This window comes from Tympanuchus pallidicinctus, unplaced genomic scaffold, assembly GCF_026119805.1.
Source record: "Tympanuchus pallidicinctus isolate F22 unplaced genomic scaffold, pur_lepc_1.0 scaffold18, whole genome shotgun sequence".
Taxonomy (NCBI): domain Eukaryota; kingdom Metazoa; phylum Chordata; class Aves; order Galliformes; family Phasianidae; genus Tympanuchus; species Tympanuchus pallidicinctus.
The window spans coordinates 6,276,538-6,299,518 of NW_026294699.1; the positions used below are offsets into that span (position 1 = coordinate 6,276,538).

The following is a 22,981-nucleotide window of genomic DNA, read 5'->3' on the forward strand; positions in this document are numbered from 1 at the left end:
CAGCCTTGCTTTCCTAGGCTCTTCCCAGTGGTACCCAGCAGCACTGGGCACAACCTGGAGCACAGGGTTCCCTCTGCCCATCAGACAGCACTGCCGTGCGGTGCCAGAACCCTGGCACAGGCTGCCCAGAGGCTGTGGGGTGTCCTCCTTGGAGCTCTCCCAAAGCTGCCTGCCCATGGGGATGGTCCCTGCTCTGCAAGGCTCTGCCGGGGCAGTGCTGGGGCTGTGGGACCCCAAGGTGCCTCCAGCCTCAGCCACACTGTGATCCTGTGTATCAGGGGAGACCAGAGTGAATGTATGTGGAGGAAAAAAATCTTAAAATACAAATAGGCTGCTGTAGCTGGTGCTCTCATAGCCTGAACCATTCACGTTGAATGTGACTCTCTAGAGGAAAAAGAAAACCTATGCACCACTCTTCCTGCTGAGATTAGCTGTAGTTTTCTCCTCCAGAGGCAGAGCTGTGTTTGAAACCTGCCACCAGCTTCTCTTCAGGCTATTGTTTTGTTGACATCACATGAATCCATTTATTAAATCCTCAAGTGTCCCACCAAGGATGCATTTCACTGAGGTTTGAGACCTTCCTTGCACACAAAATTGTCTTAAGGATAGTTTCACTGCAGCTTTTTGAAGGAGAGCATTCTTTAGCCAGGGAATAATGGGGAAAGTTTTGGGATGTCTGTTGGTACTGAAGGCTGCCTCTTGGCCCAACTGAATATTGAGAATGGTAACAGGTTTTACTGTTTATTTTTTTTTTTTAGCACTTTGCTTGTAAACCCCATTTTTCTCTACATAATAGCAGAAGTCTCAGAGGGAAAAGGCAAGGAAAATTACAACAGTTTCCTGTTAGAAATCTAAGATTACCTAAAATAATTCAATCACAAAATGCATTATGGTTATGAGTCTTTTAAAGGAATGTTTTGTATCTCTTGAATTTCTAGTATAGTCAAAATTCCCATCTTCAGCTGCTCCTTCTGCTCTTGCTGGCTCGCTCTGCGATTATGGCAAGACACTCAATCAAAATTTAAAGAGAGGAAACTTAAGGAAACAGCCCATGCTTGCTGATGGTGAGGAGAAAGGAAATGCTTTGCAGGGTGCCTCTTGTCTGATGGACAAAGGGACAGTGAGTTGCACTTGTAATGCTGTACTGCAATAAACCACAAAGCCATCGCTCGATCTGTACCATAAGTATACAGATAACATTTCAAAAAGCAGATGAGCCAAACTTTTTTTATTTTTTTAAATGCCCCAAATAAAATGCTGCAGCTTGATTTGCTGCAACCCTTTGCCCACACCTTCCTGTCCTGCAGCTCTGTAACCCTATTTCTAAGAATATACCCCTTCCATCTTCTCCAGGTGCCACTCATAATGCCAGCACTTCACAAGCTTTGTGCATAATGCAGCCTGGCTTCCCTCTGAGATCATGTGATGTTTTGGGCCATTTGGATTATAGGAAGCATCAGCCATAGCACATTCACTTCCAGCATGCGGCTCTTTGGGTTTGTGCCGTGCACCTCCAGGGAAGGATCCAGCCCTTCCCGCAGCACGGTTGCATCAGGCAGGTTGCCCCAGAGCTGCAGCAGCTAAGACTCTGGCACTGTCCTCTGAGAAAATGTGTTAAACTGCATCTGGAGTTTTGCAACACTGGTTCTTCCTCTTCAACCTGACGCTTCCCGGGAGGGAAATGCGGGGGGTTTCTTGAGACCTCTCATTTATCCATCATGATGACAGGTTTCGTAAATCAGAAGTAAGTTTGCTATAACCCATTTACAAGCTTGCTAGTAGCAAAACAGAAACTGAAATTACACATGTAGCTCTCCTAATATAAGAGCATTGAGGTTATTTTCTTTTAATTAGAGGGCTGACAAGAACGAAATCCATTGACTCAAAAGATCTTTGATAATTTAGTGTCTCTAATACGAAGAAATAATAATAATAAAAAAAATCTTTGAGTATTCTTAACCTTGCCACTGAGGTAACACCTGATAAAACCCTGTGTTGGTCTAAACCAATATTATGACTAAACAGTGAGATGCTAGAAAAAGACAGCTTCTTTACTGGAAACTCTTCATCCAAGGGCTATTTCTGCTGCAGAGGCTCCAAGCGGCTGCTGCACAATAAGACGTGATTATCTGAAAGTTGTACCTTGGGGTAAAAGGAAGACTATTGATTTTCATTTTGAAGAGTTACTGAAAACCAGGAGGAGAGGGAACAAGGGATTGTTAAGTTCCAGGTAAAGTAACGCAGAGATAATGACGACAGCAAGTGGATGGGCAGCCAAAATGTCTGGGTGCCTTTAAAGCTGTATAATTCTGTACCAGCAAACTTCGGGGAAACGGGCAGGTTTGTTTTCCAGGAAGAGGTAATAATGTAGAAACCTCTTTCTTGTGGCTTTCTTTAATCACATGGAAGGGTGGTGTTAAAAGCCAAGCGCGCACACAGAGACGCTGTCTTTGAACTACAAAAGCACAACACATCCCAGGCTCGGCTCGCTGAGCGGGTGCTTTACTGAAAGTTACAGTCATCTCTGTGTTGAGCTGACCTCCTGTATCTCTTCTGAAACAACTGCTTAGCAGCATTGGCTGTTACAGCACTGTCAGCATGGAGAGAGGGTGTTGCATAGAAGTGCCGTGTTGCATGTTTCCATTCAAGCTGTGAAATCCAATTAAAATATTTTCACAAGCTGATCAGTCACTTATCCAGAGCTTTGCTGGGAACGTTTTGCTGTTGTATGGTAGTGTCCTATTTCATGTCAGTTGGTCACTTGTTGGTCACTGCCCGCTTTCTCATACAGATTGTGCTATGACTTTTTGCACACATATGGGCATAAATAAATCTCTGCCTTATGTCCCTTTTGTGTGTCCTAGGAGAGCTGAAGTTTTTGCTGCTCTGGGTGCAGCACCCTTAGAAAGCATAGACATAACAGGTCCTGCTAAAAACAGACCATAGAGATGCATGTACGAGGCTAGTAAGGATCTTTGTGTCAAAGATGTGTGTCATTACACAGTGGGAAAGAGAATTTACCTTTTCCCAGCCATACAAAATTTTATTTGGTTGCATTGGGATGAAGCAAGGCCATCTTGTGAGAATGCAGTTGTTTAGCTGAGTCAGATCTAGCAGCATAATTGTAGCCCCTTTTTCCCCTTCGTTAAATCTATGCTATCTTCTTCACCCAGCAGGAGTTACCACAGCACAGCAGAAGCATCAGCCCTCTCCTCCCTGCTGCTCCCATGCCTGAGGAAAACATTCCCTGTTGAGATGCTCACTGCTGCTCTCGGCTTGCTCTTGGAGACACACCGACCTCTGATATGATCCAAAGGTAAAATTGTAAGAAATTATTATAAAAAGCAAGGTGGAAGGGTTTAATAGCTCCTATGCAAGAAAATAAGTGTGCACTGGCCTTAAGGCTGCTCCTCTGTTCAGGGAATTACTAACAGGCAGATTGCAACAATCACCTTCGTTCTCTAGTAACCAAACACACTTTCTCTGACGATGATTTTGGATTCCAGTAAGTTTTAAAAAAAGTTACTGTTGCTTCCCCCCACCCTTCCTCCTCTTCCCATTTTTCCAAGAACTCAGTATTGACTTGTGTGCCTGTATTTACCATTTGCTGAAGTCATCCAGTGTATGTTTGGAGTAATGCAGGGGAAGCCTTGTGTCAGTCCCTGTTATGTACCTGTTGTTGCCCCTGCAGTTTTGCTTCTTTGCAGGTTCAGGAAAGCTTCTGCTGTTCTTTTCCTGCCCTGAGGTCCAAATCTTCACAAGCTCTGTTTCTTTCCCTCCGCTGCCATGGCCCTTGCGTGAGATCCTCAGGCTCTTGCTCAGCAGCAGCCTTTCCCCATTTCTTAAAAGAAATTTGTGCCCTACACATGAAGTAGCTCGTTCGGTCTGACCCAATGCAGGAGGCTTGTGAATTCTTATTCATAGATGTCATTACACCAATAAAATAGGCTGGTTTCCTCTAGCCAGTTGTTTTTTGTGCAAGAGGTGTGTTTCAGCTCAAACTTAAATCTTTTTGTGTTCTCTTTTGAATTCAGTTTTGCAATAGCTGTCAGATCTCTGCAACAACTTCTATGGGAATTTTGCTTAAAAAAGAACAGGGGAAACTGAGGACTTAATTATGAATTGTTTATTAATGCAGTTCACTGTAAATCTGAAATGTTCTTGGATTAATCAGTGGCATGCTTTCGTTCTCTCTCAGTTTTTTATTTTACTCCATAAATACCACACTTTAATTGCATCCATTTCTGCTCTTTCTTTTTTTTTTTTTTTTTTTTTTTAATTTTTTTTCCAATGAAGTCTGAGTGTAGTGTTTAAATTTAACTTTCTCTCCCTTCACGCTCCAGGAAGATACGTTTTGCACTCATCTCTTTCTTTGGCAGACTTCTATTGGCAGGAAGGCCGTTCCCTCTATGTGGAATATTAACAAAAGCAGTCACGTTACATGTTCATTTGTGGCTCCTATCTTACTAATAGACTCCAATTTCTCTCAGCTGTTGGATACACGCTGTCAGTTCAGCGTTTTATTTCCAATTTGATCCTGCCAAACTCAACGGTACACTCCCACAACAGCCATTCAGTGGCTCTGATGTAGACTGGGAATTTTGTCTTTTGTTGATGTTCTACATGACTGATTTGCCAGATCTGACAAGCAAACAGGAGCTGGTTCTTCCTAGAAGCTCTCAATGTTCTTTAATACACAAAGGAGTTTCTTATATACAGCAGTACGGAGGTTAACACAAGTAACAGAACAACAAATTCTACTAAAAGCTTGAAAGATTACAGTCTATCCCAGCCACATATTCCTGCCATAATTTAGCACTTTCTGGCATTTCTGGATGCTTCTTTTAGCCATTTCAGCTCCCTAGTGTGAAATCACTGGACTTATCCCTGAATTAGCAGATTGTCTTGGCTCTTAAAGGGTTTAGGAGACATTACAAAGGATGAGGTGGGATTCGATGGCCCAGGAGCAGAGATGGGGAAAAGGAAAGGCCAAACTGTAGACAGAAGTCACTGGATTGTGTCAACTGTCTGCAATGCCTTGCTCTTAAATTGCTTTTTAAAAGATACTCTGCCTACATTGTTTCTATTGTGCAAAATATGCAGCTGGCAGCCTTCTAGATAATGGCTCACAAGGAAAGCTAAAATCATTTTCAGCAATGCAAAATATCGACTGGGACTAGTTTGTCTTACCAGGCTGGCCTAGTGTCCTAAGAGTAGGCATGTTCTTATTGAGAGCAACTAGACGAAGGTTACAGTGCTCATTTCGTTGAGGACAAGCTAGTTGAACTAAGTCCTTCAGACTGCCTTTGGCACCTCATGTGGGGATCACACGTGCAGTACGAGTGAGTCTGCTTCTTCACTGAGCCTGCCTTTACCTGCTTGATAACTTCAGTTTGGAAGATCAGTCACCCAGCACAATACATGTTACACAAATGTACCAAAGGCGCTTTAGTGCTTATATAACTCTAGGAGGGAGGTGGAAAGAAATCTCGTATGGATGGGAAGAGAAGTGTGATCTGCCATGAATGAATGATTAAAGGAATTGCCTTTAAGCGTAGAACAATGAAGGCTGGAAAAGACCTCTCGGTCATCTAATCCATCCATCTACCTACCACCAATATTGCCACTAAACTATGTCCCTAAAATGAAATGATCGAGGCCTTTTCACACCTTACATGACTAATGCATCTGTCATATCAACTCACCATCATAAAGAAAATCATGGATATTCCACATAGCAACACAGTAGTGAGTGAATGTGCATCACCTTTCTAATGGCATTTTTGGCATTTTTGTCATTACTTTCAAACAGCCTCAGTGATTTTCACTTTTGCTCTCACGTACCTGAGTGCCTTTGCCTCTTCAGATCTGTAAACCATCATCAGCACATCACGTCTGTGTTTGCAGAACAGACCACACATCTCCTCCTGTTTGTTTTCTCCTGCTCACTGGCAGTGACGTGAGTGCCTGGGACTCCTGCTGTCAGAAGTTGCATCCCTGGCAGGTAGATTCAAGCTTGCCAATGGATAGCTGGGTGGCTGCCTTTGGACTATTACCAAACCAAAATGACTAATGCGTGGTAGGAGCCAGAGCAAGCTGCATCAGAGCCAGCTCCTCCTGTGCTGCAGAACTTCCCACAGGGACCCATAGAGGCACGGGGTGAGGAAGACTTCCTAGCTTTGTCCTCTGCTGTCAATCCAGGTCTGCAGGTCCATATTTGCCCCTCCTCCTCTGAAAGGACAGGCAGATTTCACAACTTGTGTTACAACTATTTCAGAAATTCCACAGTAGGGGACATAGGGAAATGCCACAGTATTTTTCCTTATGGATTTCTCCTCGGAAATGGTAGGGAAATCCCCTAGTTCTTACAGACAAGGGCACGGCTCCTCCAGTTCCAACTTCTCCAGCTGTTGGAGCATGAAAGAGTTACGACAGCTGCCCTCATCTCTTTGCCCTTTATCTGTCTTGTTTACTTGCTGACTGATTGCAATGCAGAAGTTTTACAACGCATCTGAAGCCAGCAGAGTTTTTTTAAAGGGGATTCCCATCCTATGGATTGAATGCAATTGTGGATAGTCTCCTTAAGTGTTGTTGGAGTGGAGAAGAGGAGGGAAAAGGTTTGTGACATGATTTCTCTCTGTTGCCACTGTAAACAGTTCTCTGTAAATCCTGGGTAATGTAGAGAAACTGAGCCTCTTTCCATACAAAATGGTTGGTCAAAGTCCAACTATTAGGTTTATAGGGCTTTTGTGGAATATAATATAAACGTTTCTCTGGTTTCCTCTTGCAACCTCAACGAAAGAGAGCAGTGGCCTTTTGTGGGACAAGATGTCCTCCAGGTATACACAGCTCTGGCACTGTGCATTGGTCTGTTCTCTTGTAGGAGAAAAGAGGCTGTTTCATTCTGAAGAATTTTTCTCCATCGCTCAGAGCCAAAGCAGATCAGGTTGTCTGATTACACAAAAACCACATCTATAGCCATGAATGAGGTTGCAGAATTAAATAACAAAATCTGTGTTGAGCAGCATAAATACGTGCTGTTGTTTCTTTGGGGGGTGTACAACCAAGATCTTCAAAAGGGCCTTGTCCTCAGCATGGGAGATTCAATAGGTCTTACTTAAATCATGTGTCAGAGCCGCTGATCAAGTGTCTGTACCTAAGCCTGAAGTCCCTTGTGTGTTTGGAAAGGCATATATGAAATAGGGAATGAAAGGGCTGCGATTATGACAGTCTTCTGTGAAACAGAGGAACAGAACAGGGGAAGGAAAAGCCCTCAGTAAATGCATGGTTTTAAAACAACAAATAAACGCATAAAAAATAACAAACACATGTTCAAACAATGCTATTCTCTGACAAATAATTTTTCTGAGAAAATTAACAATCAAATCTGAAAATCCTGAACCAGATATGACTATGGTTATTAGCCATATCCTTTGGGCTATTTCAAAATTGAACGAGGGAAAGAGCAAATTCCTCAACTCTTACAACTTCTGTTACTCACACTGCGATCAAAGGAACAAGAATGGAGCTGCTGCATATCTGAGCACCAGCAAGAGCAAATTCAAATTTATCTCTGATGAGGTGGCAAGTAGGAGACCAATATCGTGATGCACAGTTTGATTCTCCTAAATTAGGTGACACACTTTCTGGTAGATGCAAACACCAGAGCCTGTGAGGAAGCGCTTCTTTCTTACACACACCTGAACTTCCTGTCAGCCGCCAACATCCTGTTTCTGTCACTGTCAGAGCCACTTTGCACTTTACAGTCAGATGAGACCAGTGCAGGCCAGGTGGCATTATGTGATGGGTCACTGTGCAGTGAATAAGCCTTTGTTCTGAAATTAAGGCTCTTGACTGGGGAGAGCTTACATTGTGTCAGCCTGATGTGTGCACAGTCTAGTCCTGCCCTCGCTGCCGCTGTGATCAATAGCAAAACTCTTCCAACTTTGGCAAAAACAGATTAGTGGAAATTCACTAAAGTATGTGCTTCTTGAAAAATTCTCCTCTTTGTGTTTTTGCTCCTGGGCGGAGCAGAAATTATTTTATTCTTTTACTTATTTTGAGGTCGGAGCAATTGCTTCCAACTAGACTCAGAGCTACAAAAGGAAGAGGTTTGAGTCCATTTTGCCTCACTCCAAGGTTTTGTAGTGGAGGGGAAGAAGCTTTGCTCTGGGGAGGTGATGCAGGGTCTGTGCAAAAAGCTGAACTGGGCAGGTGTGCAACACACAGCTAGATTGCCTTCGGAGTCTGAGAAATCCTGTGGTTTAGACCTTGCTCCAGAATCATTGCTGGAATTTACGTCATTCACAGTTTAATCATCATTCTTCCTCCTGTGCACACCTCTCTCTGCAGAAGCTGGATTCCTTTTCCTGGACTCGCTTCTATCAGCTCCATTTCCTAAAGTGAAGTAGTTATCACAAACTGGAGTGTTCCAAGGCAGGGCTAGCATGTGCAAGTCGCAGCTCCAACTTAATCATATGGAGATATTTATTTCTTTTAAGCCTACGGAAGAATTAATAAAATATGACCAGATGTGGAACAACAACCAGCTCATCCTCAAAACTCTCAATATTGAACCATCCGGAACAGAAAACCTGAGCTGATCTGTAAAGCAAAACCTGAGTTCAGTGAAAATCTGGTTGTTCCATTAAAAACATTAGCAAGTATTGTTGGATGACACTCTTTTCCCTTCTCTGCATTTAATTTCTTGGAGGACTGTACATGAGAGAGGAGTGTAGAGGAGTGTGACTGCGTTGTGTTCTTTAACTGCCTTGGTTCTGGTGCAGTGCTGCAGTTGTTCTATTGTAAAATATGCCATTTGTGCATGCAGCAGGCCACCAGCTGTTCTGTTTAGATTTGTGGGCGTTGTATCTCTTTAAAATGGCATTAATAGCAAACAACATTACCACATGCAATTTAGCTGTTTAGGAGTTACCAAGAGAAGATAGTATTTATGCCAGCTTTTTTGTGGCAGGTCAATTATTCTGTTAGCATACGCAACAGCGTATTTGTATTGTGCAACTCTTCTTAGGAACTGAACTGTGCTGGAGGACAGGAAATCAGTGGAAGCAGGATGGGCTTGAATTAAAAGGAAGGGTTTTGTTTTTCTTGCATGTGGATGCTAGTGTCAGCTGAGCTGCAGTGACATACTGTGCAGTCTGTGCATCTCCGTATGCAACTAAGGAAAAGTAGTACCTGCAAGAGTTTGAAGTAAAAGTGAGAGGAGTGCAGTTATTCTGAGTGGTCTTTGCAGGTCAAAGCTGTATATTTTGCAAGAACTTTGTGAGGTGCTATTTTACTGAACCTTGCAAGCTGAACTTTGGCCAAAGCTGTCCTAATCTAAAGGAATGAATGACCACCTAACTCAATAGACACTACTTAAAATTCAACAACTTCAGTAAATTTTATAGCTGGTGAGACCGAGCTGCTTTCATAATCTGCATGCTACATAAAGGCTTAATGACTCAGGCTGGGGGATGTTCATAAATACTTTACTCTAGATTATTTAAAAAGACACTGTGTTATGAAGGTGTTTAATAGGTGTCTCTTCCCCCTCCTTTTTTTTTTTCCCTATGATCAGCACATTATGTTAATTGCAAAACTGTGCACTTAATGTGGTTTAAGCTTCAATAGAAAAGAGTGCATATTTCAGCTCAGGCAGTAGAGGTGGTTAACACTGACCTGTGCTAAATCCAAGCTTGAAAAATTTGGACCAACAGAAGTTTAGTTTGTATGGCAATTAATTAACGGGCTTCTCCGAGTCTTCAAAAAGGGCTCAGGCCTTAACCATCATCAGTAGACACTGAGCAGCTGTAGGAGTGTGCTGATTTGTGTAATACGACTGGATCACAGAGTAAACAGCTCTAACCAAGCTGCTGTTGTGCACTTGGGACTCCTCTTTCGTCATGGTTCTCTCACCAGCTGTAGTCTCACCTGTATGCCCGCACAGCTCTTGATTTCTCCATGCAATTCTTTCAAAACCCAGGTCATGTTTTCTCTGGCTCTCTCGAATGCATTGCTTCCTTCCAAAATTTCTCAGCCTTCCAGGATGCTTGCCAGCTTCTTCTGACATGCCGCAATTTGCCCACATTTTGCACAAGATTATCCTTTAGCAAGAAAACATTTTCTCTTTCCAGTAGTTTTCAGCTTGCTTCAATTCTTGTTGACTTCAGCAGATTAAGCTGGGCTCTGTAAAAAAAACCCTGAAGAGCTCTGTCATTACTTGAACCTGGCGTTTCAATCCAGCACTCAAGCTAGCGGCACTACACGTGTGCCCATGAACTCAAAGGCCATCTCCCCCTGCCTGGTGTACACCGCCAGGTCGTGTTTTGCACTGCTGTGTTTGTACACAGTGTTGGCAGATAACGGTCAGCACATGGCGTGACCACCACAGGACACAGTGCAGCACTCAGCTCTTCCTTTTGCTCACATGAGAAGCTCAGTCTGGGCAGGGGAGTTATGGTGCCATAAATTTTAAGGAGTCACAGAGATTATTCATCCGCAGTGGAAGTGTCACTGCTAACATCTGTCTGGACTTGCCATCCCAAAATGTATTTTGGACAGATGTGAGACCTTACTGCATTCCTTAAATAACAGTCTGCTTAAAAACTGCACTGAAATTGTAAAGAAAATGAGATCTGTAGGAAAACAAGGATAAAATAACAGGAATGACTGAGAAAGCCATCCAGAAACCCCACAGTGTGGAGTCCTCACTCAATGTATAGATATAGCATCACCTGTTATCTTCATGTGTGTTTTTTAATGGAGATTTGGAAGTCCCCTGCTATTTCAGTATCTGTGATTTAATTTGTTGTTATATTAAACTTGGAAAAGAACATCTATGACACTGCACAGCGTATAGATTTACAGCTATCAGGAAGAAGGATTACTGAGTTTTATTAGTTCCACAGTATAATAAAAAGATATTCTGTACAAGCCACAGAGTTCACATGAACAACTTCTTCCTCATTAGGCACATTGATTTTAAAAGTAGATATAGAACACAAGTTAGACATTTGAGAAAACAATCAGCAAATCCTTCTTGCTATTTTGTACTTCTGTACCGCAAGGCTGCTCCTGAACATGTATGTATTACAGTCTTGGAGGACTGGAGCTCAACACCCACTGCACAGTAGGGGATTGAGGGCACAGGGAAGTATATGGACTCAGACTTGAAATCCAGAGACTGTCATCCTACTGTCAGAAAGTTGTGCTTTAGGAAGTTGTGGTTTCAGAAGGGCAGCTGTAGTGGCCAGCAAATAGACCATACTGATACGAAAAAAAGGAGAAAAAAAAAAACTTCCCCTAACTGAGTACTCTGTTACTGAAACCCTTGCAGTGTTGCCAAATGGTCCCGAAAAGGAAAAGGTGAGACACATTCTGTTATTCTGTGCTGTGAAAGAGCAGTCTAATTGATGCATACAGTTAAAAGCTGGGATGAGATTACAAGGTGAATCAGTGTGATGTACAGAACAGCATGCTGGCGGAGTCTAGAATGAAACTAAAGGTTTCTGATGCTTAGAACAGGGCTCTCTCCACCAGTCTAAGCTGCCATGTCACCCAATCTACTTACAGATTTACATTCTGTACATGCTATATTGGCAAAATTAATCAATTGTAGAACGATAGTTCCCCTGTTTGGAGTTCAGGGTTGTTAAGTTTGATTGCAGCAGCATTTCACCCACAGATTGAATTTCTGTTCAAACTGTTTTCTATCCCAGTTAGCTGTGGCTAACTGGAGCATCCGTTACACCTCACAGCTTCTGTAGACCCTGGATTTTACTGTTGAAAGTAAATGCAAACGTGGTCTGCAGCATCAAACTGGCTGCTGTAAAACAGTTTGTGCATGAGCCTTGAGATGATTTAGGCATCTCTACCCTGGGCTGTTCAGGAATTCCTTCTTAGCTCTTTCTCTCATTGCAGTCTTTATGAAATTAATTTAACTGAATGGACTATTAGAGGACTATTTTGGCATAACTGATAAATTACAAGAATGATATTTGTAAATGCTGTCACACATCAGGACGTTTTAAATTGATGTCTGTAGGGAGAACTATAGCAACTTACATGGAGCCAGTCACTCGTATGGCCTTTTAGCAGAGCTCAGCCAGTCACTAGCTTCTTCTCTACAGCAAGCCATGAGAAAATTTACAGCAGCCAGAAACTCTTGGGGTGAAAATGGAAATCACATTAGTTTACCAATTGTGCTGGGCTGAGAATACTGGAACTGAAATTATTGCCTTTGAGAAAGGCACCATCTACTTTGCATGTAATTATACCAGTGTAGTACATGCCAGGCTTCTATAGGTGATAGGACGTGATGTGTTGCACAGCTGTGGACCAGAAGAGTGCTACAGAGTGCAGCACCTGCTCTCCAGCTACTGAGCTATCTTGTCTGGTGAAAGCATCTCTTGGCTGCCAGTTTTGTGAAGTCAGTCTCACAAGCATATTCTTTTTTTCCTGCAAAATTAGAATTCTTCCTGGTCTTCCATTTTTCTTGCCTTTACACAGCAAAAAGACCTGAACTTGTGTAAGGTAACACCCTGCATGTGGTACATTTAGTCACAGGACAGTTATAGGTTTTCCATTCATCACAATTACTGAGCAACCACACATTTAGATAGAGGACTTGAAAAGGAAAATTCCTATCTCCTGGCTGAACGCAGTTGTTTGAATTTGCTTTAAGCAGAAGGTGATTGCTATATTATGTTTGTAAAGCTTTCATGGCTCACTTTGTTTTAGATCTGACCTTGCAAACAGGGAGAAACCTGGGGAAACATCCAAACAGCATCATTTAGGCACCTAACCTAGAGATCTAATTGCCCCATTGGCAATTTAGCATTTGCCTTTGAAAGCTTTTGATTTGCAACTCTCAGATGTCTAAAGTACAGTCCTAAACAACTTACCTGGTGAGGATGGCTGGGAGTCTAAGGGGGACAGAAAACCAAAAATAATCTTTGAAATATTTATCAGAAACTATTTCTGAACAGACTGTGTACTAGAATATGTGCAAGGGATCTAGCGAGAAGGTTTACTAGTTTTTATCTGAGGAGAGCAATGAAAGAAGCTAGTAGCCGTACTCTTCCTGTAACACATTTATCTCCTGAATTCATGCCAGTGATAAAGTTACAGACCATACCTAAAATACCTCCATGCCAAGAGTCCATAGGATACACTATTTCCATCCCCCAATCTCTCTAGGTTGCCTGAACAGTGATGGCTCATGGGCAGCTCAAGAAATAACCAGACAAGACTATTCCATGGAGTGTTAGAAAATCAGTAAGCCTTAACTCTTAGTCAACCTAAGGGTCTGGAATGGTGCTTCTGAGCAAACAGAGCATCCTTGAAACCCACTGCATACACAGTTGTTGGCTTACATTGTGCACAGAAAGCTGCACAGAGTCCAAATTGGTTGCTGTTATCCAGGCTTTTTCTCAAAACTAGAGGAAACATAAATGCATTGCTCACACAACTGACAGCACCATGAATGAAGGGGCAGAAGGAGAGCCAGGGACTGAATGAGAGCACAATAGGAAAGGCTGACACTGGATCTGAATGAGAAGGTCCAGGAGGTGAATGCATTGTACAGAGAAGGATTAAGTACAGGTTGGGTGAAGAATATTGATGGCTAGATACGGTCAGCGTGTTGCCCTAGGGGATGATTCTTTCTTGGCTGTTGAAAATAGCATCAGTGCTGACTGCAGCTGAAGCCTCACTTCTTGTAAATGACTTCAATCATAACAGAATTAGTGTGACCACAGCTGCACAGTGGGTGAGGTTACACTTGTCATTCAAGAGGTTCCTACTGAGCATCCAATAACCCTTCACAGCTGAATTAACCAGACACCTACAGTTCTATTAATTAGCTCCATTCGTTGGCAAATGTTTTACAGCTGCAGCCTGATATGTAAATTAACTTACTCTGAAAGCAAATGTGTGTTTCAGTCTTTAAAAAGTGAGGAAGCCCCAGCTTTGTTGCCTATAGAACCGTACCAGAGCAGAGACAGAGTGGGTGTACCAGTGGGATGCAATAGGACAGAACCTGGGGCTGCCTTGTGGGGTGATACAGCCCTGCTGCAAATGGTATTATTTTTAATCTCTCCCTTCCCCACTGACTGTGTAGTCCTTCACCAGATTCACTGTTTACTTCACTTCTCAGCCACAGCCAGGAGTGAAAGGGTCAGAGGAAAGAGCTGGGCAGGAAGGGGAGGGACTGCAAGCACCACTCCTCACCTGCTAGTTGGCAGAGAGGGCTGAAATCACTGTGCTGTTTGTGTCTCCATTGCTTGGAGGGGCAGAATACAGCCAGTGCTCTATCTGACCTTGCTGGTACTTCATTAGGCAGACAATGAAAGATTTGGCAGCTGGTGCTCTTTCAGAAATCTTGAGTCTGATAGAGTCTCTAAATTGGAGCCCACTGGTGTTTTAGGAGACCTCTTCCTTAAAGGATGTGTCACAGTGATGTGAGCACATCAACTGCATAAGGATTTTGTACTTTGGAGCAGCTTACAGATACCTGCTTGAGAGGATGCAACAAGAACAAGGGGGGACCATAGTAGTTTAAACATACTAGCCAGCTTCATCTCGTTTTCCATCAAATGACCTTTTAGTTAATTTTGCCCTTGTCTTTGGAGCATAGCTTTGATTATATTTATTTTCTGGGTTGTCCCATGTTTGCATTTTGAACTAAAAACAGAAGGAGGAGATTCAGGCACTTTACCTTGAGGATATGGGTCATTTCTGCTAAGGCTATTCTGAGAGAAATTAAGTTTGTTCCTGCCAGGAAGAAAGTGAGATGAGCTCAATCCTTTTTCCCTTAATCCACGTCCCTCACTGGGAAGCCACTTCCCATCTCTCCAGGTCTAGTTCTGTTTGATCTTCTCAAGGACAGTAGAGAACCTTTCACGCCCCTTTGTGCTTGCTTTACCAGTGATGCTGTCACCTGGGCACTGATTTATTTATAGGGAGGCAGGAGTCATTCACTTGGGGGTTGAGGGGTTAAAGACTACAGTATGGGGCTGGGAAAAAGAGCACAGGGAGCAGGATAACAATCTCCGCTGACTGCAAACCAGTTTGGCAGCCTTCACTCCACAGAAGCTTTTTTCCAGCTTCTTAAAGCTGTTTGCATTCAGGCAGACTACGTTCATAGCTGTTGCATAGCGTGGCCTTTATGACTTCCCCAGTTTACGTGCTGCTATGGGAAAATACAGCTTTTGGCAACTAATTTCAGCTTTAAGCAGAAATAACAGAAACACAGCCTAACAAGTTTCAGCCAGGGATGGATGAGAAGGGACCGGGACAGATCCAAAAAAGCACTTTTAGGGAAGCAGCACAGCAAAGAGTCATATGATATTGCCTGTGCGGTCTTCAGTTTTCTCTTCTTCACAATGACCAAAGCACTGTGAGTGATCCTTACTCATGTCTGAGCAGGAAACTTTCTTACTGCTAAGTATCATCACTGATAGAAGAGCTGACTTTGTAAATGATACTGTACAAATTATTCAGTAAGGCACGCTCTGTAACAGACACTCAATGTTTCCTAAAAGTGGCTTTAAAAGGAACGTGAATTACTGTATGGGGAGAGACCTTTTATCTTACAAACTGTAGCGATGACTTCATTTACTGCTTCCAGTTACTGTAAGCACCGCAGATCTGTGCTGATAGAGGACATTTCTGTGAAAGACACTGTGTCTTCTTTGAAGTGATTTGGTTCAGCTGGTTTTCTAAGTCTATTTTTCATGGATTTCAGGAAATGCTTGGGGGAGGGGTGAATTGCTTTGTGATAAAGTGATATCTCTTCATCATTAAATCACACAGGTCACGTTTTGCCAAACCAAGCATCACAGTCATTCAGTTGCTGCTCTGAGCAGGCACTGATTTCACATTTTGTAAGCACACAAATGCAACGGTGCCTTCACCAATTTCCCACAAGTGATATTACAAAACAGTCTGATGTATTTCAGCTCTCTCTGAATGCAGTTCAGCCACCAGATAGAAAAGCTGCATATCTATAGGATTAGGCTCTGTGCGTCCTGTTATCAAGAGCTAAGTCCCAAATTCCTTTCAACAGATCACATCCGTGCCCTGTAGGTCACCAGGAATGTAAGGCAAGAAACCTTTTGAAGCCTGAATCTCTGCTGTCTTGCACATGTTGCCTTACAGAGAGCAATCATTCATCCACTGCGTCACAGTGATACTATGCTCACCACTGTTTAAAGTGTGTATGCACATGGCATTTTGGAACAGTTTTATTTTCCCTCACTGACGCTGATGTGGTTTGGTTGTGTCAGACAACCCCCTTTTCTCACTTGTTTCTTTTAATAGATACAAGACAAGGCAGCACTGGAGTCATTAGCTCAGCTAAGGGTTCAAAACCTATGCACACTGTTCCTGCTCTCACATATTTAAGATAGAACTAGGATTGGAACTTGATGATTCTCAGAGTCCCTTCCAACCAGAGTCATTCTATGATTCTATACATCCTACATACATCTTCTGCTTGCCTGCATCTTTCCATTAGAGGCTTTTTGGGGCAGGACTCCTCTGTTGGGCCAGCACTCACAGCAGGGCAAGGTGCCAGAGCCCAGTGAAACGAACCTGTGGGCAGCACTTGGATGTACAGCAGCAGTCAGAGGTTGCTGGTAGGATAAATACCACCACACTTAAAACTAAAACAGAGATGCTATTCTTTTCTAAAAAATTTCACAACAAAGTTTATTATGTTAATAGCATTAAAAATATTATAAAATAATAAAATATTCTGCATGGCAGAAAAATGATGCCAGGGTTTTAAAACCCCAGGTTTGTGCAAACAGTTTTTGTAAACATAAGAAGTCAAGTGTTCAAGTTGCATTTCAAAATACAGTAAGTTGCTACAAAAATAGGTTTGCTCACTGTCAAACATGTTTAAAAACCCAGGAAGCTGGATTTCTTCACACATCTCTTACATGTCTCTATACAGTTAATGCTGTATTTAGATCTGAAACGGGAAAGATTTCAGATAGTCCTTTAGAACAGGATTGAGAGGGATCTGGTTCAAATTCTCTCTTCCAAAAGTCTTCACGATGCTCTTCCGGCAGAGCTCCTGCAGGGGCTGCACACGGACTTTGCGCAGAGGGGTAACCAGTACCTTCCTAGGGGAGCTTAAGTAATGTTCCAGCAGCTTAAAAAGACAATCAAAGGTCTCCTTGCTGCCATCCAGGCTGAAACGCCCCGTCTGAAAGTTTATCCGGATGCTGGTGGGCCCAGTCGCGGTCTTAACACTGATGGCAAAGAAACAATTCTTCTGCGTGCTGTCCCTGATGAGGAAGGTGCCCTCGGGCTCAGACTTCAGCTTCTCGTGGGCGGCGCTGACGGTCAGCGGTCCCCAGTAGAAGCCGCAGGCATCCAGCAGGCTGCTTGCTCTAGTGATGCTACTGAAATCCGCTTGCGAGCGAAAGGTTCGGAAGTGCGTGCTGCTCGGTGCCTGCGCCGTGCCAGGCCGGCCTGTGCCGCGGTAACCTCGAGCCTGAGAGCGATCCCGTGCCGGAGGGTCAAGTAGACATCGCGGGTCTGCTGCAACTGCATTGTCTGCTGACACCTTGCTGTGCGCTACCATCCTACAGCCTAGGCCAGTGGATGCGGTCTTCCATAGCGTCAGTGGCTACGGCGGGGCAGCTTTCCAGCAGCTATTCTGAAATAGCAAAGAGATGCTGAGTGAGATCCCAGAGAGGAGCAGCCGCAGGCTCTGAATGACCCAGTCCTCCATTCACCTCCCTCCCACCTTTATAAAATAATGAATTATTCATTTCCCAATTTGCACTGGGCAAACAACTGCTCGCTTTTGGACACGATCAGCGGTCTACTACTATTACAAAGTCTGAAGCTCCAGAAATACTTAGCAAGGATTGTTAACAGCTACTGAGGATAACGCAGTTTCCCTGCTGCGAGCCCACAGTGCATCTCACGGCCTGCAGGATGGCAGGAACCTCCCATTGAAAGTGCCCCTGCGCCCACTCCAACATAGTTGGAAGTTTTAGAAGATAAAGCAAGGAGGTTTCACAGCCACCTTTCCTTCCCCTCTGCCAAGTGAACAGCACCACAACCAGGCGTGTAGTTGGGATGGCACAGCCTGCAGGCAGCTGGAGAGGGCTGCCGCAGCACTGCCAGACATCCTTCTCTCCTGTTAACCTGAGGCTCAGCCATAAAAGGCAATTTCCCATTCCCCCAACTTTCCCCTGGGACAGCAGTGCTCCAGCCTCACCAGCTTACACACATCAACCTCTGTGAACCCTCGAAGCATTACTCCTCTGTCTCTATCTCTCTCTCTCTTTTTTGTATTACATGCACTTTAAGTGGCCCAATCTAAATTGCTTCCTATTGATATATCTCTCAGCAGAGGGACTAAATTCATCCCTCGTGTTACTTCAAAGGAATTAGCAGTGCTGCACCAGGAACAAGGTTGGCCTGAGCTGCCTGCCTCTGACAGCACGGTTCGATACGTCTCTGCCGGCTGCCGTGACCTTACTGGCAAGCATAGATTTTAGGATTTATCCCCACAGTCAGATATAGATCTGCAGCTGCAGCTTGTTGAGAAACCTTGAAGGATTCTCAGAAATGAATCCCTCAGCCACCTCACTGTTCAGGGTAATGTACTAGAGAAGATTTCAAGGAAAGTGCACAGCTGGGCTCCCAGCCATGCTAATTTAACAGCTTGATGTTTGGTTTCATTTAGGTCATATTACCCTCCCAAAACAGAAACGAGGGCTGCAAAACCTTTCTGCTGGCAAATGACGAGCTGGAAGCACCACCGGGCTTTCTTTACACAGCAGAAGGAAACCGATGTCAGTTTTTCCAATTAGCGGGCCAGGATTAGCGCTCAGTACTTAAAGTTCACAAAAGCAAAGTATGGGCGCAGGGATGCGAGCAGCGCTGCGGCCGTCCCGTCGCGGAGCCCCGGGTAGGCAGGGGCTGGCAGGGGCCGGCAGGGGCCGCCCGGTCCCGTCCCCGCGAGCGAGGCTGCTCCGCTCCCAGCGGCGGTTCGCGGCGCTGGTTTTCGCTACGTTCCGCGGAGCACGAAAGCTCCGTTTGGTGCGCGGTAGAACGGGAATCCAAGCGAAGCCAATCCACCGCAACGATCCGGGACCCCCGCAGCGCGACTTCTCCCAGGCGCGCTCCGAACTCGCGACCCTCCCTTACCTTCGCCCGGAGCTCGGCGGCTGACGGCCGTCCCCGGAGCGCGCAGCATGGGCTCGGGCCGCGCCCCGGCGGCGGCTACGGCTGTGCCCGGCGGACGCCTGGGCACGCTCCGCGCCGGGGCCCTGCCTGGGGCCGCTCCGCCGGCGCGCTGGGCCCGCGCATCGCCGCCGCTATTTAACGCGGCGGCGGCGGTGGCGGTTGTCCGCTCCTCCCCTTCCCCGAAAACACGTGGCCGCTGCTTCACTTTCACTTTCCGTGAGTCACGGCCGAGCCTCGCCAGCTCCTTCGGCACCGCCTCAGCCTCCGTCCCGATGCCCGTCCCCGGTCGTGATTACCGGCCGCGGTGCCCCGCTTGCAGCGGTCCGGTGGGAGGTGTTCTCGTCTTCGGTTCGGTCGCGAGCCCGGCGTGGGGCACGGCCGCAGGAAAAGCGGACAGGCGACGTGGGAAATGTCGGATGTGCCGAGTGATGGCTGCTCTCAAAGCTAGTGTGGGTCAGCGTGGACGGGGAGGGTGAGAGGATGTGATGTCCGAGAAGGAGAGTGCATTTAGATCAGCCGTGAGCGTGGATTGATAAAAGCACTCAGAGAAATCTGTGACTGGGAGGACCGCCTTTACGCTGCTCTGGTTTTGGAGTTCTCAGAGCAGAATTTCCCTGGGGTTTTCTGCAGGGCAATCAGATTTAGAATTGACTGCTCAGATCCCCAGCTGTACTTCTGGCTTCACCAGCAGTTGGTGCGGGTTGCTGGGGCTGCTGCTCACCCTCAGGGAGATTTGCAAACCCCAGCCGGGGGTTGATCCGCTCCTGAAAGCGGGTCCTCTCGACTTTGGAATCGAGTCATGAATTTGTCACTTCCAAGCACGGGGCTGCACAGTGTGACAGATGCATGCTGCAGTCGCACTGCTTCACATCAGGAGCAGAGGGAGGACAATTTCCCCTTGCAGTCATTATGATGCTTTCTGACAGTGAAAAGGAAATATTTCTGTCAGAAGATTAAGGAGTAAGGCCCAAAAGGAGCTCATTAGTTGCCCTTCGAGGGGATGCATTTCATGTTTTGGGACTCAGTATTCTTTTCAAAACCCAGTGTGGTCACAAACTGAGTTAACCTCATGGTGATAGAGTGCCCTGCTGGCATACAGTAGGTGAGCCTGGAAATTTCTGGTGATGCTTTAGTCACTGAAATTTACTGCTCGTGTTCTGTCATGTGAGAGCATGGTTGTCATGAATTTGGAGAAGCAGAGCTCATCATACATTTTAAGAACGGGCACAGAGATTCCCTTTGTGTTCACAATTCTCTTTCAAACCATTTCTGAGCAGCTGAACTTGAGCTGAGGTTCACTATGAGTGTGTGGGGGCTGCTTTTCTCTGTAAAACAAAAGCATTCAGGAATGGTGGAACTGAAACTTATTTAGAATTCAAACATGCAATAGCGAGAAATGTTTTGCTCTTTGCTTTGCTGTAGTGCACTCCAGCCAGTGAGTCGATTCAAAGGCTGCTTTGTTCAAGACACTGTTTGAACACAGCGCAACCAACCTTAACAGCTTAACACCTGCATAGACCAGGTTCTCTGCCTCCCCTCCAAAAGAGCAGAGATTGGAAGTGCTTGACTGTGTGTCACAGTAAGGTAAATCAGAGCCAAAACCACAGCTCAGATCTTTTAAATCCCAGCCAAGCCCTGGAGCACCCGAGCTGCCTTCCTGCTGCCATCGCTGAGGCCCTCAGGCCATACCGCAGCCCAGTGTTTCTCAGGTGGGATGGAGGTTGGCTGCTGCTTGCCACAGGTGTGCCAGGAAAGTTGTTTCACTTTCATGTAATTTTTGACTTTGTAAGATCACAAGAGGAAGACATCTCCTCCAGATGCACGTGCAGTCTGGCTGCCATGGTCTGAGTAGCTGACGAAGCGTCTGTCCAAAAAGTCTTCCTCATTCAACAAGAATGCGGTAATAATATCTAGTTGCAAAGCTTCAGAGGTTAACAGGACTCCACTGGGTAGGTTTGCTCCCAGCCACCCTACCAGCACAGGCAATGAAGGGCAAGCACATCAGGCTGTTGCCCAAGGAGTTTGGTGTCATTTGTATGTGAACTGCTGGCTGGGATGCTCCATAATGTGTCCTAGAATGGCTTGCTCAGGAGAAGCATGTCTCAGTCATAACATACGAAGAACCCTGAATGAGGACTTTGGGACAGGAGGAGTTGGGACTTCAGACTTGATGGTCCCACAAGTTCAGCTTTATTAGGATATCTTGATTGTTTTCTACTCACATTTCCTTTTGCAAGCCTCTATCCTCATCCTTCTATTTTCTTTCTTACCCGCTCTATCCCTTAAAAGCCCCACCATCTGGGCCTTGGAAAGAGGTCCATTCCAGTGGGTTTGGATGAAGTTATGTTACTCTTGGCTAAAACGAGGTTCCTTTACCCAGTAGAGGGCAGTGCATAAATCTGGAGCCGATGCAGAGCTGCTGTGCAGAGCCCTCGTGGAAATGAGACCTCCAGAAATTACTTAAGTTTGAAGCACTGCTGCAAAGTTAAATGACTGCAATCTCTGCTGACACTCAGCTTAATGAGCACTCACTGCATATGGCAAGGTGAATTAGGCATTGGTAAGTAGAGCCTTCCTTGTGTAACATTTCAGACCTCCTTTTTGTCTTTCTCCTTATTACAAGGTACCTTTCTTCCATGTCGATGGTCTCAGGAGAAAAAAAAAAAAAAGGCAAAGTCTAGGGTGAAAGAAAAGGATTGTGTTCTTTCTTAGGTCAGGAATGTAACACTTGCAATCTGAAGGGTCTCATCAGTAAAGCTCCTAAGATTTAGATAAAGAACAAACTCAACTTTTGTTTAAAATAAGAGCCCTGACTCCTATTTCATAAACATTGGCTTGGAAAATGAAACAAAATTCAGAGGAAACCCTGGACGTTTCTGCAGCAGGAGCAAGGCCTGCTCTCTAGCTGGAAGTGCATGGGGTGCAGGGAGAGGTCTGTCAGGAGGCAGGGAGGGAAAAGCATGGGTCTGAAGGTGGGCTTAAAGGTGGGAGGGCTCTGTGTCTGTTGGCAACATTATGCAGATGATGTTTCCCCCTTTTTTGTTTGTTTTTTTTTACTTTCTTTGTTTTTTTTCTTCTCAGAAAACATGCCCTTAGCCATGCTAGCAGCAGTGTAATGTAGGCAGAGGTTTCTTTATGAATTGCTAAAAAAACTTGAAACAATTAGAAAATCAGCAGGCAGGCACTCCCCATTTCAGCATCATTCCTAATTTTTTTAGAAGCTGGCAGTAATTCTTAGGTGCAACTGAATTAATTGACAGGCCAGCATGTCTCTGGAATAGTGTGGTGTTTAGAGTTTGGTATATCAAACAAGTGATCAGTGTGGGAATTAATACATGAATGTCTAAACAGCTAATTTTGTTATTTTTATGAAGATATGAATTTTTTTTTTTTATGTTATTTTTATGAGCAATTAAAGTTTTTTTCCAGGCCAAATAGATTGTTGTTTTCTGGCAAGAGTGATTCAAGTGAATAGGGTTGCATATATTGCTATTAGCAATTTGGGGTTAGAGCCTCAGTCCCTCCCTTGTGCTTCTACTGGAAATGGCATCTCTTACATGAAACAGATTGTCCACATTGTCTAAACTGCCAAAACCAGCAACATGATTTATAGAAAAGGGGAACTGAAGCACCAAGAGGTTCAGTGATTTGCTTAAAGTCAGAGAGTGAGACAGTCTGCAGAAGGGCCAGGAATGGAACATAATTCAGGTCTTCAGAGCCCCGTACTAGAAACTTAACCACAATACCATCCTTCCTGTTTTAGTGG

At 44.7% G+C, this 22,981-nt stretch overlaps 1 protein-coding gene and 1 long non-coding RNA gene across 2 annotated transcripts in view; one reads left to right on the plus strand and one right to left on the minus strand.

Moving 5' to 3' along the window:
• Positions 1-22,981, plus strand: part of LOC128079311 (uncharacterized) — a 52,393-nt gene that overhangs the window by 17,070 nt on the left and 12,342 nt on the right. The window contains exon 2 of the long non-coding RNA XR_008206069.1: positions 3,174-3,316. This is a non-coding gene — a long non-coding RNA (uncharacterized LOC128079311). The remainder of the gene's footprint in view (positions 1-3,173; positions 3,317-22,981) is intronic.
• On the minus strand, positions 16,697-19,311 carry SOCS1 (suppressor of cytokine signaling 1). The gene is made up of 2 exons (XM_052680343.1): positions 19,177-19,311; positions 16,697-17,671 (listed from the first exon to the last, which is right to left on the minus strand). The coding sequence occupies exon 2, from the start codon at positions 17,594-17,596 to the stop codon at positions 16,973-16,975; it is 624 nt and encodes a 207-aa protein (XP_052536303.1). The 5' UTR covers positions 17,597-17,671; positions 19,177-19,311; the 3' UTR covers positions 16,697-16,972.